The 20,203-nt window shown below is 34.0% G+C and overlaps 1 protein-coding gene across 4 annotated transcripts in view; it reads left to right on the forward strand.

Annotated features, from left to right (window-relative positions):
- The window catches only part of NCAM2 (neural cell adhesion molecule 2), a 284,484-nt gene that overhangs the window by 230,360 nt on the left and 33,921 nt on the right, over window positions 1-20,203 (forward strand). For all 4 annotated transcript variants that reach the window (XM_048045803.2, XM_048045802.2, XM_013182720.3 and 1 more), the window contains exons 13-15: window positions 8,678-8,797; window positions 10,647-10,768; window positions 18,249-18,429. In XM_048045803.2, the coding sequence (XP_047901760.2) occupies window positions 8,678-8,797; window positions 10,647-10,768; window positions 18,249-18,429 (423 nt within the window). The remainder of the gene's footprint in view (window positions 1-8,677; window positions 8,798-10,646; window positions 10,769-18,248; window positions 18,430-20,203) is intronic.

Genomic DNA, 20,203 nt, shown 5'->3' on the forward strand with positions numbered 1-20,203 from the left:
GTTACAAGTACATTTCAGCCCTATAGTCCCAGGGCGTGGTGGGGCTCTCCGTGGGCCAGGGCTCTGGAGGCTCCCAGGGGGGCCATGCAGGGTCTGCAGGCAGGCCCTGCCCCACCACCCCACCAGCTGCAGAGCCACCCAGCACCCCACGGGTCAGCCCCAGCACCTGCCACTGGGCACTGGGCAGCTCCCTGCTACCAGGGCTGGGCCTTGGCCAGGCCAGGCCAGGCCATGGGCCCATGTGTGGGCCCAGATGGGTCAGCCCATGGCTGGGCAGGGCAGGGCTCCGGGGAGATGGAGCCTGGCCCGCCAGTGGCCTGAGCCTGTGCAGGGTAGGGAGCCCCAGAGTATATGACTGATGAAAATGTGGCGGTTTTTTTTTTTTTTTTTTTTGTATGTACTGCTCAGGTTTTTGGGTAACGCTACTGAACTTCATTTTTTGTCTTTAAGGAAGACTTCTTGATAGTCATCAGATGAGCAGACATTCTTTCAGAAGACTTTAGAAACTCACACTGTATGATTTTCTGCTGAGATTTCAGAAACAAAAATAAGAAATTATGTTAAAATATAGCAATTACTTGTTATTGTCATGGAGAGGAAATCTAATATATGGCTTAATAACCATTCTCATGTACTACATCTTACATTGTAGGTTTTATACTGTACACTTCCTTTGTACTAATGCATGAAATCGGACCCGGTTTCTTATTAAAGACTTTCTGGTAGTGTAACAATGCTTCACCATTAAACTAGGAAGAATGACAAATGGACTTCTGAGAGATAAGAAGGCCATATAAATTAATAATTTTATTAATGGGCTTAATGACTAAGTAGAGTATGGCAGCCTAGTTTGTAGATCAAACAAATAAATTGCAAATATTTTGGTAGGGTTAGTCAGCATTCAAAATTATTTTAATAGTTAAAAATCTTCAAGACATTAGCGTTTACTGCAAGCAGTGAAAGCAGAAGGAAAAAATGCTCATTAGCCTGCTCGAGTGGGAACATATATTTTTAGTAAGTATTTGAGACACTCAATTCCTTGGCATTGCTGTCAGATTTGGCTCTCTATGACAAGAATTTTCATCACATTCAATTCTAAAATGACACTTTCTATTCCTAAGGAGTGTTTCTGCACTTCTGGAATATCACGTGTGTACTCCAGAAATTTAGAAGTACATGAAGTCTCAGAGATTTTTGTACATTTTAAATAATAGCATAAGTCATATGGAAAACATTTATGGGTTGTGAATTCAGCTTTAGAATCTGGTTCTCCATTTAGCTGACCTGCAGGCAAGCACTCTAAGACCACTAAATAATTGGATGAAAAAAAAATATATATAAAAGCAAACCACCAGAATGTGCTGTAATTTTATACCAAACTTGTACCACAGCAAATGATACGCAATTTGGAGAATCCTAAAATTTTACATTGATTATAATACTGTTAAATTGACTTGAATGAGTGGTTTAATTTAAGAAATTGTCTGTAGTCAATAGGCAATAATTTATTGCCGTAAAAATAAATTGCATAAACCATAAAAAAGGATCATTCCCTGTATCAGATATGATACTATTGGTGGGCCTCATGGGATCTCTTTTTCAATAGAAACTATGTTTATCTTGATTCAAAATTAGTTTTCGCAACTTAAAACAGCTCTGAAAATTATCAGAATGTAGGACTGCATGTATATATTAATAAGCTAAAATGATATAGTTTGCAACAATAATAAATTGTGTGAATAAAAGAGCCCTTAATTTTAATAAATCTTAATTCTTGGGATAATATGGCATGATACAATTTGTAATATGTCATAAAATTGCAAAAAAAAGTTAAAGAATGGGTGCAGCTTATAAGCAATATAGATTACTTTTAAATGGTAAGAAAAAAAAAACTTAAATTAGTTTGTGTGTATGCCTGCATGTATGTTAGTTATTCATCCCTCTAATTCTGTCTCTGTGCTACTTTTGGCCTCCATCCAGCTTAATCTTGGGTTTAAAAGTCTCGTGTGGATGGAAAAGTTGGATTAGAAATAAATATCTCAAAGTCAATTACATTGATGGATTAGAGAGTCTGCAAAGTGAGAAGTGTAAAGGGAAAGCTAGGTTTAAGTATTTCAGGTTTTTATACAGACCTGAATCATCAGGAGAATTAAATGTACTTTTCACATTCAAAGGTGAATAAAATGTCATGAAACGTGAAGAAAACCCAGAAAATTTACTTCACAACATGAGTTCATAACTAAAAGCAACTGTCATGCAGATATAACCACTGCCAATATCTGAGGTTACTCGTCTTCTCAATAGTTCGTAATTCTGTTTACAGTTTTCCAAATATTCCAAATATTTTTCACGTGGTGTTCCTTTATTGTGATTTCATGTTTTTTCCTGCTTTACTGACAACTCTTGGCTAGTCCCTATTTAGACCTTTTCAAGCTTTCTATGATGGTACACTCTCAAATAGATTTGCAGTGAACATGCTCATCCGATGTATATGTCTTGCTGATCTGGCTCCTAAGTGTAAATCTTGTTAAGAAAAGAGTTGTGCAATGCAATATTAGATGTGAATAGCTGATAAGTGAGATGCATGGTGCAGCTGCAAATTTTGCCTTTCAAATCAGTATTGTATTCATTTGCATCCATTTTACATTGCCAATCTGCTTACAAAAAGATAAAGCACATTTATGGAATATTCATGCATATACAAACTTCATCTACATTTTGTAATACAAAACAGAAGTGTTCTTAGAGGACAGAATATTCTGAAAGTATTGTCAAGGTCATTGAATGATGGAGTAACTATGAATGGAGTTTTCCTTCTGTCACACAAAATGGTTAGCAACAAAGAGATAGCACAGCCCTCTCTCTGTTACATTTCATAATATCATTAAATAAAACTGCTTTTTGTCACTTCTCCTCTCCCTACTCTTTTCGTTCTCCTTTGGTGAAATAAAGTGTAGCATGTAGGAATAGGATAGGGAAGAAAAAGTTATGAATGAAAATAATATTTGCATATAAGATTGCTTACTTTGTTTTCATTAATGTATAGCACTGTACATTTTATAACTATAATTCTCCCACCAGATTCATTATAAAAGAATATTCTATATATAATATAGATTTCATTTATTAGTTTTATTTCAATAAAAATAGGTATCAAAGGTAATCTCCTGGATGGCTAGAGGGTGTTTATGCTCTTCCTGGTTTAATTTGTATACCCAGCATCTCAGAATCCTAGCCAATAAAAATTCAGAGTTTAACAGAGTAATTGCGTTTTGAGGGCTCTTCACAAAATATTTTTACCAAGTGCATTTTTAATATCAACCTCTGAGAAGTATTTTATAATGAAATTATTCATGTTACTGAATTAATTATATCTGATCTACAATACTATATATCTTTATTCACAGGTAATTAACTTATATTTACAATTAATTAAGCCACTACAACTTTTATTGCAAAGGAATGCAATAATTATATGTAATAGTGCAAAGATGGAAAATGGTGACAGAGTCATTCTTTCTGATTTTTAAAATGGTTGTGTGCTTTTCTGAGTATACATATCAGGGTATGACTTAAGCCTTGATCCTGTCTCCATATATATTGATGGAATTTATGCCAATAATTTTGGTATCAGTGGGATTGGCTACCATTATTTTTTTTTTTATATATAATGTACCACTTGAAATGTTTTCATTATTAAAGTTCTTTTCTTTGTGTTAGTTGAATTCTGACATTTATAGCCAGATGTTGAATCAGTATTTATGAAATTAATTGTTACTTAGGCAAGGCAGACAGATGGAACTGAGGCAGTGCGACTGTTTCTGCATATGAATAAACATGTTGCTTATTGTGTTGCAAAAACTGTTTTTATGTTGTTTTTCCTGTATTTCTCTGCCTGTGGCAAGTTCTAACTTCATTTTGCCAACAAGTCTGTGATCTAACTCTGTAAGCCTCAGGTAGAAAAATAGCTTTTATGCCCTTCCTCCTATTGTGCAAACATGTAAATTAGACAAAAACATGTTGCTCATCCCAAGCAGACAGAGGTTCAGAGAGACGTTCCTCACAATGTGTGATATCTACAGATATAGGATGCATTTGTACAGAACCTTAATACTATGCTACCATAGGTTACTCACTGCTCTCCTCCCATGTCTTACTACCTTGGGTTCCTCACTGCTCTCCCCTGTGTCCTTTATCTTCTTTTCTTAAAAGAAAATGAGTTATCTCCACAAAGAGAAAACTGTTTAAGCTCCGCGAAAAATGCTATTAATTTTTTCCTCTGAAAGAAATTTAGGTATTTCCAGGGGACTCAGGTTTTCCTTGAGAGTAGTCAAAAATGAGTAAAAGGTGCAGCAACATTTTGCTAAATCAAAACACTCCACTTATTAACCTGCACTGAATTCAGTCTGCATAGGTAATGGAGATTCAGACGAGAGGGAAAGAAATATGAAAAACCCTTCCTAGAATCTGTAATGCTTCTTTGACAGAAAATTTGCACTGCTGCCATTATCTGAAATATTTATGACTGAAGATGATATTTCAGCAATGATGTGTCTCAGCTGCTGTGTTTCAAAATAAATTTATGTCCTACTTTAGTTAGAGCTGTCATCCACAAAGGATTGAAATCAAAACTAGGAGAAGAGCGTTTTTCTATGCAACAGGTAGCTCTCCAATGAGTATTGAAGTAATATTTCTGTTAATTAACCTCATGTAAGATCTACTTTGGGATTAATGTAGTGTAACTACTCTATTAGTTCCCCAACCTTCCTTACTCTGGTGGTGGCTTATGTAATATATTGCAGTCCTTAAAGATTTCTGAGCCAGATTTCCTTTGGTGAAAACACAGTTTAATATACCAGGCATTTCCCATCTCATTGTTCTGTAATAAGGTAATGTAAACAACCTACCACTGGACTAGAAAAGAAGCTGTTGATTTTTTTTTTGTTTTTACTGAGTCGGATTTATGGTACGATTTATTTCACAGCAAATCATCAGATATCATTTTCGTGTGTTTCATCTTGGTAGCAGTTAATATTCTGCAATAAAACTTACCTATCTGAAAAGCTTATACTCGGCATTTGAAATAGTTTGACTATTAAGTATGGAGTTCTGAATTTTGGTCTATCCTTTCTATCTAATATTCCATTTTTTGTGGCTTTTTTTTTTTTTTCTGTAGCGCATTCATCCTTTAATGGCTTAGATCTGCTTGCAAGTTAGAAAACTCTATATAATAAAAAGTAAGGGCTTTATTTTTAATACTACTTAATCTTTACGTTTCTTGTCACAGACCAAGTCAGAATGAATTTTTCTGTTTGGTGAGTTTTAATTCTCTGTGGTTGTTCTGGCTTTTTAAAAATTCTTTGCTACAGAATTGAAACACTATTTTTTGCATAACTTGTAAAAAAAAAAAGAAAAGTTTTAAACTCTCTATACAGTATAAGGAAACAAAACCATAATACTGGTAACTTGCTGTGTCATGATCTCCTGCAAGAGTACCATGTGATTTTCAGCCTCCCTATCTTCTTAAAAGTCAAAAACACAAATGCCGTTGAGCAGCATAGTACTTGAGCCCTGAAACACCTACAGAGTTCACAAGAGAATCTTCTGTTTTTCCTTCTAATAGGAGTAGTTCTTCCGAGTCTACTCTTCAACGTAACTGTGTGAATAATCCCAGAAAAGTTAAAATGGAATGCTTCAGCGAAAGCATGCAGATGCTGTGATTAGGAAGACAATATAAAAACAGAAGCAGATAGATAGAGGAAGTATAAAAAGACTCAATATGATTAAGGAACCTCAGTTCTTTGGGACTTGATGTATGCCAGTGAATATGCCAATGGCATAATTCACACATATGGTATGCAGTGGACTACTTTTTTCACATTCATATACTGAAAGTGAAATTACTATATTTCTTTCAGAATATGATTTGAAATTTTACTTGCAATTACTTCGATGATCACTGAAAACTGAAACATTCATTGTGGCCAGGACTGTGAGCTATGGGCTCCTCTAAGAGTTTCATTGACATATAGACAGATGAATACATTGATTTTGTAACAGATACTACAAGGACAGGTACATATCTCAAAAAAAAAAAAAAATAAAAAAAAAAGTGAATTGTTTTATTAAGCATTTGCTTTCATTCTAAACATATTTCAAAAATATAAAACAATAAGCAGTGAAAGCTTTCACTACTCTTAGATTACTTTTAAACCCTGCATTTTTGTAACATAAAATGGGATGGTTCCTTAATCTTTCTCAATTATTCTAGGTTTTCAACTGGAGTATTTAAAATATCCTGATCAGTTATGGTTCTTTGCTTTGCTTTCCTGGAGGACATGCTTATAAGTTTTCTCCTGTTTATAAAACATGTCCATGTCATGTCATTGCTGATACCAAGTGGTTCTACTTTTTGAGGGCATATTATGCCATGAGATTTAGTTGGGTTAATTTCATAAATGTATTTGTAAGAATCATTATATCCAGACACATAGTGCTGTTCAGGGGATTATAAAGTAGACGCTTATTCTTTAAATACTGCATATATAAGTAATTTTATTCATTTAGATAGGCCCCAGGAGTCACTCAAGTGTTTATAGAATTGGATCTTTAGGTTTTATGTAGTTAACACGTTCGTGTTTTATAAAGCGTAGACTCATATCCATGCTTTGATGTTGTTTAAGTTTTAAAAGCATTTACAGTAACACTAATTTTTAGTATGCCCTAAGGTTTCTTTTCAATGAAATTATCCAGCCTTGGAAAATAATCATGGCTGAAAGGCAAGCCAAACACAGCTACTGCTTGGTTGAGGTTTTAAATTCCATCTTACCATAGCTGAAAGTTATATGTCATAATCCTTCTCTTCTCCAAATTTGATTCTTATTCTCATGGTGGTATTTTATTTTTTCACAAAATGGTTATACTTTATGGTTTGATATTTTTAAATCTCTTTAAAATGATTGCATGCTGGAAGGCATACAATTCTACTGTTTTGTTTACAAGAAAATGGTTATTATTTTTTTCAGTGGAAAATTCATGCAAAGTGCTCATAATAAAGTGCAAAATGTGGAAGTTACTGTTTTTCAAAATTTAATTAAATCCCTTTAGCTCCACATGTAATGGGACCTCTGCAGCAGAAACAAAATAAATAGAAATTCTAGTAAATCTGAAGTCAAAAGAATATAAGAGTGCTGACAAATAATTCTCCTTTCATCAAATATAGAAAAGCAAACCTAAAGCAACTGTTGAAATATTACTTTATATTGAAAGGAAGTAGGTTCCTTAGAAACTGAGAAAGAGACTACTGGCTTTTTCTCAAGACACCGGAGTTCTGTTTCCTCTTGTAAGATAACACTGCATCTGCTTTTCTGGGTAAGACGAATATTGTTGTGCTTCAACTAATGTCCATCCAGTTTATGTCCATTCCCTGATATGAACCTGACATCTGGGGAGCTCAAAGCTGGCAAACAGCAAGCCATCTGTGGAGACAGCAAAAGGAAGCTTTCTTGCAAAGACAGGGTAATGGTCCAAGACCTCTTTATGGATCTAAGTTTCCATGTGCATATTCAATGTCGGTATTAGTAATTTACAGTACTATGGTAATGTACAGTACTGCATTCCTGTAGAGGATCCTGGAATCCAGTATCCTTTTTCTGCATTTTGTTTCTGGATTTGTTGCTATGCGTTGTCAGCAACAATTTTCTTAGAGCTATACAATATTATTTTGGGCAACATTCTCTGCCTCGTTTTCTGCTTCTGATGGCATTTACAGGCGGTGTTCTAGTGACATGTTCAGGTTCTGTGAAATATTGCTGCCAAGGCTTGAGTCTGGATTTTTGAAGGCATGGTACTTACTGAAGAACATGTTAGGAAACTTGGATGGTTGGACTTGACAATCTTAAAGGTCTTTTCCTACCTAAATGGTTCTGTGATTCTGTGAAATCATCTAAGGAGTAGGGGAAGGGATTGTATTCTCTCTCAAGTTACAGGAAAACTGTAAGTCCAAAATTTGAACAGATTTGCTTCCCAAAACACTTTTTGGTTATAACGTAACATGCATTTGCATACACCTCTTCCTGAGTATCTACAAACATACTTAATTCACTTTCAGGTCCTTAGTAGGTAACTTGGAACTTTTCCTTTGTTCATCATAAGCACCTGTCATTTTAGGTTGAACTGTCCGAGAATAGCACCAGTAATTCACTATACCTGCATCCAGGAGTATAGACAAAGGATGGTTGGTACTGCTCCCCAGTAAGGGAGAAATGGCAAGTCATGAACTGTTTGCATATGGCTTGAACATGCAGCAGATGCCCATTGCCAAGTTGGAGCCAGATTTGTGTCTCCTGTGCTCACAGTCTGAACACAAAACAGCAATCCCTCATCAAGGTCCTTAATTATTGCCTATGACTTCTATAACACTGACATCAAATTCCTCCAGAAGCCTGAATTTCTCATTCACAACAATGTTTGCATGCAGATGAAAAAAAAAAATGGTACTATTAGCACTCAGAAAAACAGCTAAGTTTGAAACCACTGGAATTGAAATTAAACTACTTGAAAATTGGACTCTGAGTAAAGCAGGTAAAGCAAAAAATAAAAATAAAATGAAATTGGCTTTTTTAAAATGCATTGCTTCATCAAATTTTGTTTCTGTATTTTTTTCCCTTTCCTTTAGCAATGGTTGTTCTCAGCAATTTGGAACCAAACACGACATATGAAATCAAAGTAGCTGCTGTAAATGGAAAAGGGCAAGGAGAATATAGCAAAATCGAGATATTTCAGACCTTACCTGTCCGTGAGTAATACTTGTGCTATTAAATAAAAATGTAAATTCTTACTTGAGTATGTTGCTTCCGGATCAGCTAATAATTTCAAGTATGATTCACTGTGGATAATATGGTTTATGTTTATACACTGTGAAGCAGCATATAACATCAGTCTTCTCTACATTGTTTCTCTGAAATTTTGTTTCTCTTATCCTCTCCAATGAATAATATGAATGAACTTAAAATTGGATGGACTTAAATTATTTGTATTTTTGAGACAGACAAATCTTCATGTTATATTCAAGAGCACAGAACATGAAATATACCAGATGAAGGACTTTTTCTCATTTACACACAGAGTATTACACACATCTGGGAGAAATTAATTAGCCCTTTCTGGAGACATTCTCCCAGCAGATCATGCTACCACAAGTTTTGTAACTATCAAGTCTAAAACAAAAACCTTAAGCTATAGAAAAATAATAAGAATACATTGTTTTAACTATGATATGAAAGTGGCAAATGATGCAAAGCCAAATCTATATTTATAGTAACCTTTATAGACAAGAAATTCAGATTTAATGATGAAAGATTTTAATGAAAATTATTTCCCCAAATTAATTTTAAACAGGAAAAAATAATGAATAAATGAAACACAAATGAAGAATTAAAAATAAAGGAACTACAGATAGCACTGTATAGTGCTCAGGTTACACGAAAATACATCAGCAATAGATCGGTAGATCTGTCTCTCATAAAATGTTGTGACTGAACTGGTTTCAGAGTAGGATGTTACTCAGTATAGCTAAGAATACTGCCCCTAATGGAATGAACAATAATAGTCATGCAACTAGAAATAACACAAAATATTTCTATGTTTTTCTGTGTCAATATTCATATTGACAAGTTTCTTCTGTCCAAAACCTGTAACTTGTCAGCTTTCAGATTTATTTTTGTTTAAAGCATATGTATTTTCTAAATATAATATATGACAGAATAATTTGCTATTATTCATATAGCACATTATACCTGATAGAAAAGCAATAGAAATTGATAGAACTGATACATATGTTACCTGACAGAAAGCTAGGAAAATCTGTGATGAGATTTAAATATTTTTTTCCCTTGACAAGAGATAAACACAAATATAACAAATGTTATAAATATTTCTAAAGTAACAAGATATCTCTGGGTGAATGGAAATCTACAGATATTTTGAATAGAAGACAATTATGATGTGTTAATTTAGGACCTGATTTGAAATTTTACAATAGGAATTATATATAGAAATTAAAATTGGTCTGTGCAATGCCATTAGCAAAGTGATAAAAGCTGGCAATTAACCAATCAATTGTATGTTTAAGATTATTTTTCTCCTTCCATTACAGAGAAATTTTTTCTTCTTTTCAAAATGTTATTCTTTACATTCATTCTTTATATAGACTACTTTAAAAACATCTAATTTTGGCTTGACACAGTTACTGAAAAGTCAACTTATCTAATACTTATTACAGTTCAGGTCTGGAATATAGGACTAAAGCTCGTGCTTAACACTAAGAATGCTTTTCTGTGTTACTCATAAATTTCAGTGTGAGTAGCAGCTTACCAGCCTTGCTGAATTGATGGCTAAATCATTTCTGAAGTAAATTACATTTGAAAGTGTAAAAAGTCAGAAAGTCTTAAACAATCTGATACCTCTTTCATACTTGATATCAGTTTTTTCCTTGTGTGAGATTATTAACCTAGTTTAGAACACACTGTTTAACATTCAAGATACTCTGCAGTGCTAAAGATTTTGATTATTCCCACTAGTAATTTGAGGTTTCTGTCATTGCTAAATTTTTTTTCCACTTTTTTTTTTCTTTTTTTGTTATTTAGGGGAGCCAAGCCCCCCATCAATTCACGGACAACCAGGAAGTGGCAAGAGTTTTAAACTTAGCATAACTAAACAAGATGATGGAGGTGCCCCCATTTTGGAATATATTGTGAAATACAGAAGTGTAAGTATTTCAGTGAATCACACTAGGCAGGTTTTGCTTAGTAATGCCTGTTTTTAATGTAGAGACAGTTGCTGATATTATTTGAAACTTAACAGTTTGCATACTACAAAAAGAAAAGAAGAAAAATAATCTAGGATATAGTATAGTATGTTTTCTCTTGGGACTAGGTTACTAAAGCCAGATTATAAAAAAGAAAAAAAAAAAAAAAAAGAATGAAAGAATGAAAGAAAAACACCCTGCTCCTCCTAAAGGTGTAACTGAAGGTTCATTCTAATAAGAAAACTTACGTATTCTCTGTTTTGTTACATGGCAAATGAGGAACTTTCATGTTCAGCTCTCAAAAGTGCAGTCAATTAGCAGACATTAAAGTTACATAATTAAAGGCTGTTTGAAAAGCAAGTTAATCATCTGTAATAACTATAAATTTACAGATATGTTTTCAGTGTTCCATATTCATTTTAAAGGAGATTAATTAATCTTTCTAGATTCCAAAGTTCACTTTAAAATATCAAAAGCCCAGTAATTTATTACTTGCTAGGACATTCAAAAGTTTCAATTTATATACCAGTTCTTTAACACTCCCCTTGAATAGTTTATTGGTCTCTCAGCTGGCATCTGATTTGTCATTCTCTTGTCAAATCTGGCAAGTTTAGAATACAGTATTTCTTGCAATGTCTATTTTATTTTTCAGCAAATTATGTCTTCTACATATTTTTCTATTTAAATGTATTTATTTTTAATAAAAGCACCTAAAATATCTTTCCGGATATACTACATTTAGAAATATTTGCATTGAAGAAGCAACTCTACAGCTGGCAAAATCAATAAAATGAATTCAAAAGTAAGCATTTTCTAATAACTTCCTTGCATTTTTTTAGAAAGATTACACCACTTTTATCTGACCAGACCCAGGAAGAAAATATTTTACCAGAGTATAAAGTAGCAGATTTATACATCCACTTCAAGAGTCTGAAAGAGATTGGATATATAACACCAAATATTTAAACGCATTAAACAGAAGGTAGTGAAGACTATACTTCATAGAAATTAGCACATTTTGATAAACTAAATGCAGAACTTTAGTGTTTCCAAACAGGAAAAGCAAGCTCCTTATTTTGTAATAATTTTTGTCACATTTCCTTATGTTTCCTATAATGCAACTTTTTGATGTTAGCTCTGGGATTATCCAAGTGCTTAGCCTGGCATGTAAAATGATTTTCCTAAATTATTTGCTAAATAAATTTAGCATCAAGGTATGGATATCATGTATATATGCAAGCTGATGAATTTAATCTGTTTCTGTGATTTAAGTAAGTTAAATGATTTTGGATCTATCTTGAATAACTTTGGAAACATGATTTTGATCCAGTGTTTTGACTAAGGTACAATATTACAGAATAGAATGTCATTTTTCTTGTTTATTGTTGAAAGATAAATGTACAATTTAAGCAGTAACTAGAAACATAATAGGTTACAGGAGATAGCTTTTACTTGGAGCTGAAATCCATATCTCCCTAAGCTTCCAACTGAAAAAGCAATTTGACTAAATTGAAGGTCTTCTTACAACAAAAAAGCACAGTAATTTTTTGGCGTTTTAATCAGAATGAATGGATGCTATTTAAAGTTCTTAATTATCTGTTGACTGCTTCCATTCTATCTTCCTCATTGGTCATATTTAATTGACTTTTCTATAGCTCTTGCCAGCCTCATTACTAGCACCTGGACCAGTGTATTTGCTTCCATGTTTAAACAGCATATTAGATAACAAGCTACATATCAATGGCTTTTCTTCTTTGTGTTTCATAACAGCTCATGTCTTACTGAGTTAGTTCTTTCATGCTTAAGGTTCATAAAGATCTCTTAAAACTATGAGTAGGGCAGCATTTAAGATATTGTAGAAATATTATAGCATAGTCTAGGGACACCGGTGTGTTTTCTTTTTTTGCTAACTTTTGCTTTCCTAACATAAGTTAATTCATGTTATGGGCAGGGCTTATTTACTGTAATCAAATAACAAGAAGCCTCCCATTTTGTGTTGTGTTTTGGAGAAGGATTATGCAGTTTTTATGAATACCAGTCTCAATTTGATTCATGCTGCTCTACAAAGTAAGTTGAGAGAGTTTTACAACGCTTTACTAATGGAGTCCAAAACTGATGGTGTACCTTGTCTTCAAAGTTATCTTAGGAGAGAATAGGAAGAGAGGGAGAAAGAACTGGGAACTGCTCCCCAGCAGCCAGCTGGGAAGAGGAGTGTCCCCAGACAGGCATCCTGTCCAGTGCAGAAGGAGGTACCCCCCAGCTACATTTCTCATAGTAACTGTGTAGTTCTAATAGGGACCTACTTGGGCTCTCCTTTGATCATTCCTTGTTTTGGCACTGCTAATGTTGGTTGGGGCACACGTGATCAGGTGCTGGTGTTGCACAATGGAAATTAAGCTTTATACATGTAAATTGCTGGGGAACTGTGTACTGGATTTGTAAACAGTTATTATCTGCTGTGCGATCTGCCAAGTATGAGAGCAGTAAACTAAAAGCTAGTGGGGATGGCTGAAGAGATTATAGCATGGAGTTACATAAGGCAAAGAGTGAGGAATTAAAGAACAGAAGGAAAAAGCATTTGGGATACAGGGGAGAAACTGCTACAGCAGCTCAGGAGAAGTAGGTGACAAGCACAGGCCTGCTTGGGAAAGGGAGGCTACAAAGCAGCAAATGGAAGGTGTCACACAGCTTAAGGCACCACAAACAGCATGCAGGTAATGTTTGATCATCATACGGGAATAATTACTTACACGACTCACACGTTACAAGCAAAAGTACCTGCTTATTGCTCAAATGTCTTTTGACAGTGGATATTCTGTAACTGCAAATGTTGCATTTGTGAATTTGTGCTTGGTGCTTTATGTTGTCTGCATATGGTATTATGTTGAAGAGATTGGTTCCAAGCCTTCAATTATGATTTTGGTACCATATCCTGAATAGAATTTCATAATGCTTAAAAGACAAGTTTTGAAATAGGCTTCTTAGTGATTGTAAAAGGGAATTCTCTTTCCATATTTTTGGGCCACAGAATGCCAAAAGTAAGATGGGGGAAAAAAAAAAAACAAAAAAAGGACATTGTGGTTCCTTTTAATGCCAAGTTTTGGTAAAAAAATTAGAATGAAGTAACAACAAAAAAAATCCATCTTTTATGGTTATATACTTTTAAGTAGAGGCAAGAAAAATTACATAAAAGCTTATTTTGAAAAACAGTAACAGCAAACATTTCTTTTTGTCTCATTTTGCATCCATAATGATATCTGGAGGAAATAAAACCAGAGAGATTAGCTTTTGCAGGCCTAAAACCCGTTACCCGTGTTGACCTGTGAGAGTGTTACTACTGATGTACTGATGCTCTGAATTTTGGTACTGACAGTTGTTGGATTTCTGATCATGTGCTTCAGTTGTGTTTGATTATGTTGATGGATGACTGTGTTCATTTTGGTGCCTGATGATATGCTCTAGAAAAAAACTTGTAGAACATGAATAATTTAAATGGAGAAAATTTCTCATTCACTCCCACTCTGAGATACTTGCCATAAACTACTTTTTTTTTTTCATCTCAGAGTTCCACTTTACATGCCAGACCCTTGAACTTTCTGTGCATTTTAACACTATATAAATTAGCAGCCATTTTGTGCTTTGTTCGGCATTCGTCTTGTATTGCTTTTTCTAAAAACATCACCCAGACCTATAAAACACCATCCTAATGTGAGGAATTCTTGTGAAGTCACTGCTTTAAACAATCAGATTGCTTTTCCTGAGTATTTCTTTTTTTTTTTTTTTTTTCTGTTGGCTTTCAAGATAGTGTGGCACCTCCTGCCCTTTTTTTTTATTATCACACTGACCAATGTAATAGCAAACTTGTTTGAGCTGAATTTTCAGTGCAACAGTTTAGAGAATTTGGAGAGGAAAGGTTGGAAGGAGTTAATTGCTTTTTACAAGTTCCCAAAGAATGTAATCTTAGGTATAATATAAAATGGCCATTAAATAGAGAGATGTTATTTTCTAGACTAGTAAATAGTTAAATGGCCAAACAGGGGATTGGCTTCACTTCCACTGTTGTTGGATGTGACCTTGATTTTGAGAAGCAGTCAAGTAGACTGGAGTGTTACGTTTGTTTACTCCTTTTTTGTCAAGGTATTTAGGTGCATAGGTTACTTATAGCTGTCTTACAAATCTAGCTCCTAGGCGCTTCTGAGAAAAAAATTCATTGATGCTTATATTTGAAGACAGTATTTAAGATTTTGTAGATATTTAAGAAATAAACAAAATTTTAGTTTTGCCACTTTAGTCTGTGGCATTGTGGCAGGTTTGTTTCAACTAAAGACTGATCCTGGGAAGAGGACAGTGTGAATTTAAGGCTTAAGAGTGATGTAAATTTAAGGCTTAAGAGTAGTGGAAGTGGGCAGTGAGATCCCCAGAAACTGACACTCATTTGTCAGTGTCACAGCATCAATGACCTTCTGTAAAGGAGTATTTGGGCTTTATAGAAAACAAAGCAAAATGCAAGTGAAGGAACAGTTGAATCTCTGCGGTTGCAGATCTGACTGCAGTTTCTGAAAATGTGGATTTGTTGATGTGTATTAATGATACAACTGCTAATAGTAAATGATGATTGAAGGCATTTACATTAACTCACCCCTCAAATTAGACTGCAGTTCATGATTTCAGAGTTCCTTTCATTTGTTGTAAAACACTGTGCATTTATAGAGCTTCCTATAAATTTTAAGCAATATTAATAATAGAACAGCCTAATAAAGTTGAAGTGTTCTTTTATAGTTCTGTTTTGTGCTCTTTAATCTACCAATTAAAGGATAAACAAGGAGATTTGTAGGAAGATTTAACTGAGAGTCTTCTGTTTTCTCATTCTTCTTTTTGCATTTCTACTCTAATAGTAAAATAAATCTCAACATATTACTGAGCTCTACTTAGTACTTGAAAATGCATGTGAAATAACAGCTAGAATTGAAGACATTGCAGTTGTTCTTTGTCTTTAAGATGCCAAAAGTAGACTATTCCGGAAGACTTCCTCTGTTCATCATTGGAAGACAACTTGCTTTCCAGATACTTTCTTTATTCTTCTTTCTCCCATCTTGTGCTTGTCACTCTTCATAAAACACTTTGATGTCTTTGAGCTCGGTGCTTGGACTCTGTCTGTTTCTATTATCTCAGTCCACCCAGTAGGCTTCACTTTCAACTAATCTTAAGGTGTCGCTTCCCTGGCATAGCATGCAGGTATCCTGTTACATTTCAGCTCTTTCATTATTCTTCACCTGACCAAACTGTAGAACAACTGCTTTGTCACTTAATTTTATGTCTGTAGAAGAGCATCCTCATACAGAAACCTGTACAGTTTTCTTTACAAACCTCATTCTGTTCACTACATGTAATTCTACCATTTGTTTTCAAAATATGTATCTGTTTGCAATGCAGTCTTTTCCACCTGCGGAAACTGTGTTAGCCTGAATATTTATTTTCCAATTTTGGTGTATTTTTTTCTCCTTCCGTGATTTGTATTTTCTCCAGAATTCCTTAGTACATTCACGCATATGTGAATGTCACTATATGTGCATGCACCAACATAATGAACTCCCCTTCTAACTTTCTTATATTGATATTCTTTGGAATATCAATAGGTGTATTTTTTTTCTAACTCCTCCAAAATGTCACCAATTCAAACAGCCACTGAAATAGAGCACTACATAACAGTGCTGCTCCTGTCATTACTAAGGAGTATTTACATGTGCATACTGTGATCTGTATTAATTCTTTTTATTTCATTGGTGTTACACAAAAATACAGTTTGAAAAATTAGTTTGGTGTGAAAGTATAAATGGATTCACTCAGTGGAATGTAAATATAAGTGGTTCACTTAGTGGCATGTCAGATAATTGCAAGAGAAGTTATCTGTGAGGTCTAACACTAACTTTATTTACAAAACAGATTTTTTTTTTTTGATAGAAAATAAGTTTCACTATATGATGGGTAAACTTTTTTTACCGTAGGGTATTTAGGTTTTTTACATGACTTGTAATGTTAACTACCATTCTGATTTTTTCTGTGGGTCCACTGCTGCAGCCACTTCCATCTTGCTACATATGTTCTGAAAAGATGTTTTAGTATAATCATTCTCAGGACTACCAAGTGTCAATGAAGGTGTAGAAGGAGCAGGAAGGGTTTAACAAAAGGCAAAGTCAATATGGAGGAATCAACACACTCAGTGCTGGTAGCACATAAGTTATTGCAGCAGTGCACCTAAGGGATCTCAGTATGTCAGTCTATTTTCTGGAGACTGGGGACGAAAAGAACAGGCGTAAGCAGCATGACTGAGCCCTGAACTGTCTAATTTAGATGCTATTTTCTTTGACGCTTGTATCAGTCAAGAGCAAGATGCTTCAGCAAAGATCCTAAATATAAGCTACCAAGATGGATAGTGGTCTGTAGCAAAAAAAATACACTTCTCTCTACTTGAAAGGTGTTTTTCTTCAGACAGCTATTGACTGTGTTGCTGTATGGGCTGGATGGCCAATATTTGGCTCTCATAGTTTTTGGCACTGTGCATTTTGTAAAAACAGAACTGCATGGATTCTTACAATTACTGAACTCCTTTGAGCATGATGGCTTGAGTGCTTCCCAGTATATATTGTTTTATTATTTTTCTTATTATTTTCTAATTCTTGTTTGTATAAGGAATAATTAAAATATATTATGCTCTAAAAATACTAAAAGAAGAGATTGCAAAGGTAAGCAGTCCAAATTTGTGAAATGCCAGAGGTCAGGTTGCTGCCTAAGTCCTCATTTGTTTCCTTTGTATAGATGCATTATAAGTGTCTGAATTATCAGAACTCTTTTTTTCTCTATGATTCTATCTCACTGATTTAAATGTATCCTTTCACCGGCATAAACATAGGACTGCATACTCTCTTAATGGTGTTTATATTATTGCATACAGCCTGGTTTGCAATATGTTACTGTAGTACAACATACTGCTACAGTTTATGTACTCAGTATATAACTAGTTGTATAATATAAGCACAGCTTGCATTCATGAACTATTCAGGCTTGGTTTCAATGGGAAATTTATTTTAAAGAACATTGAGAAAAATGTAATTGCAACATCTGTATAAAATAAACTTTTACAAAATTTATTCTTAGCAGAAATTGTAAATAACTATCCTGCTGTTCCCCACACTGAACAGTGTATTTGTGCAAAGTGCAAATTCAGCCCAAAAGGTTGAAATTTGTCAACAAAATCCCTAAATTCACATTATGGAATGATTAAGAGTAGACAAAATTACAAAAAGCATGAATACTCAGAACTCCAAAAATAGATGGCTTGAATGTTCATAGTCTTCAGAAATAAAACTTTTTTTTTTGTAGACATATTTTAGACAAATAATGCAAGAATTTTTGAGAATTTAAACTATTTGCATCTTTACAGAAAGATAAGGAAGATCAGTGGCTAGAGAAAAAAGTACAGGGTAGTAAAGACCACATCATCTTGGAGCATCTTCAGTGGACCATGGGTTATGAAGTACAAATTACAGCTGCCAACAGACTGGGTTTTTCTGAACCAACATTGTACGAATTCAGCATGCCACCGAAGCCCAACATTATTACAGGTAAGTTGATTTTAGAGTGTTTTCTCTCTGAATTGCTTGCTTGCTACTGATAGTACTTTAATGTGGGTAGTTGAACAGTCTCTTAAGGTAACTGAAGTCTTCCTTAACTGACAAAGTTTGAGACAACATGCTCTGTTATCAGCAAAGATTCAACTAAAAACCCTTCAATGGTACTCTCCTTTCCTACTTTGATCTTACTAATGTCACTTGTAAGCACAGAACAAATGCTGAATCTTCAACACAATGACAGTTAATAAGAAATAAAATATTTAAGATGCATTTTAATACATTGCCTTTTACTGCATATTTGTTGGTTGTAAGGCAATTTGTTAGAATTCTAGATTTCAGTACAAGTCAAATATCGCTACATATGCTTCAAGGTACACATAAAATAAGGGTATTTATTTTAATGTCTGACAAGGTTAAGATTTCAAATAGGCTTATTTAGATACTGTCTTACTGATTCACTATAACTCAGTGAGGATGCAGCCATCTCATAGGCCTATTCACAAGCTTTGAAATGTGTAGAAACGTTGTTTATGTTTTTAAGTGTGTAAATAGGAAGGTTTGGAATTTTTTAAAGGAAAACTTCATAGGAATTAAGAGTGGAGTGTGTTTCAGTAACTAATTTATCAAGTTTTAGTGCTTCCTAAAGCAAAGTTATATTTTGGTGCAACAATGTAAAATTATTTAATCCAGAATAAACATAAATTGTGATGGTAATTTCTGATATTTTATGAATAATTTAATTTTTTTATAAAGCAAGTTATATGGTGAAGAGATCTCCTTATCTGACTGATGAATTGATTGCTGTAGAGAGAGTTGATTTGCATCTTGATTGAGATTTGGAGCCTCTATAAGCCCTGTGCACTTGCTTTTAAACAGATAGTGCTTTGTGATTGCCATCAATCAGAATTAAAGTTTCACTGCATGGTCAAAAGGAAAAAGGAACAGAAATGCAGGGAAAATGATTACCTCAATGAACTGATAATATTTATCAAGTAGAAAAATAAATTAAAACTTAGGTAGGTAAAGAGTTACTTACAGAAAGTATAAACCATTTTTTTAGTTTTTTGAATGTGCAAAGCTTACTTGTTTTACAACACAGCTTAACTTTAACCTGCTAAAATTACTCAAATTATTCCATATTATTACCACAGACGATATAACAGAGAAACATGATATGCCTGCATAAATGAAAACATAAATGTTCTCTACACATTGAAGTAAAAAGCAGCTTAGTTAATTTAGCCGCAGAAGAGAGAATGTTTTTCTCTGAACATAGTTTTATGGGTATTATGGGGCTTTTTCCTTTTGGTACTCTCCTATAACCTCTAACTAGTTGTAAGGAGAAGTCTGTTACACTATTTAACATCAAGTCTTCTCTATATGAATCATTATTGTAATTATGATTGTGGAACTAATTAGTTTCCTTGACAACTGTTTTTGCAAAGCCTATAAAGGGTGTGAAATTCCCATCATAAGGACATTCTGTAGGCAATTTTTAAAAGTATGTCAAAAAAGACTTAAAATCAGTGGAACATTAATGTTCACATTCATGAGTCAGTATGGTTATCTTGTTATGAAATTGCATATTATTAATATTATTAATATGACATTATTACAAAAGTATAAATATACTTTTTAAAAACATGACGATGTGTATAAAAGCTCAACTTTAAGCAGGTCAGTTCTTACTGGTATCAGTCAGCTCAGCTGATGCCCTATTTATATGCTTTGAGGCTTGGGTATTTGCAGCTAGGTATCTACAGCT

Source organism: Anser cygnoides, chromosome 1 (genome assembly GCF_040182565.1).
Source record: "Anser cygnoides isolate HZ-2024a breed goose chromosome 1, Taihu_goose_T2T_genome, whole genome shotgun sequence".
NCBI lineage: Eukaryota > Metazoa > Chordata > Aves > Anseriformes > Anatidae > Anser > Anser cygnoides.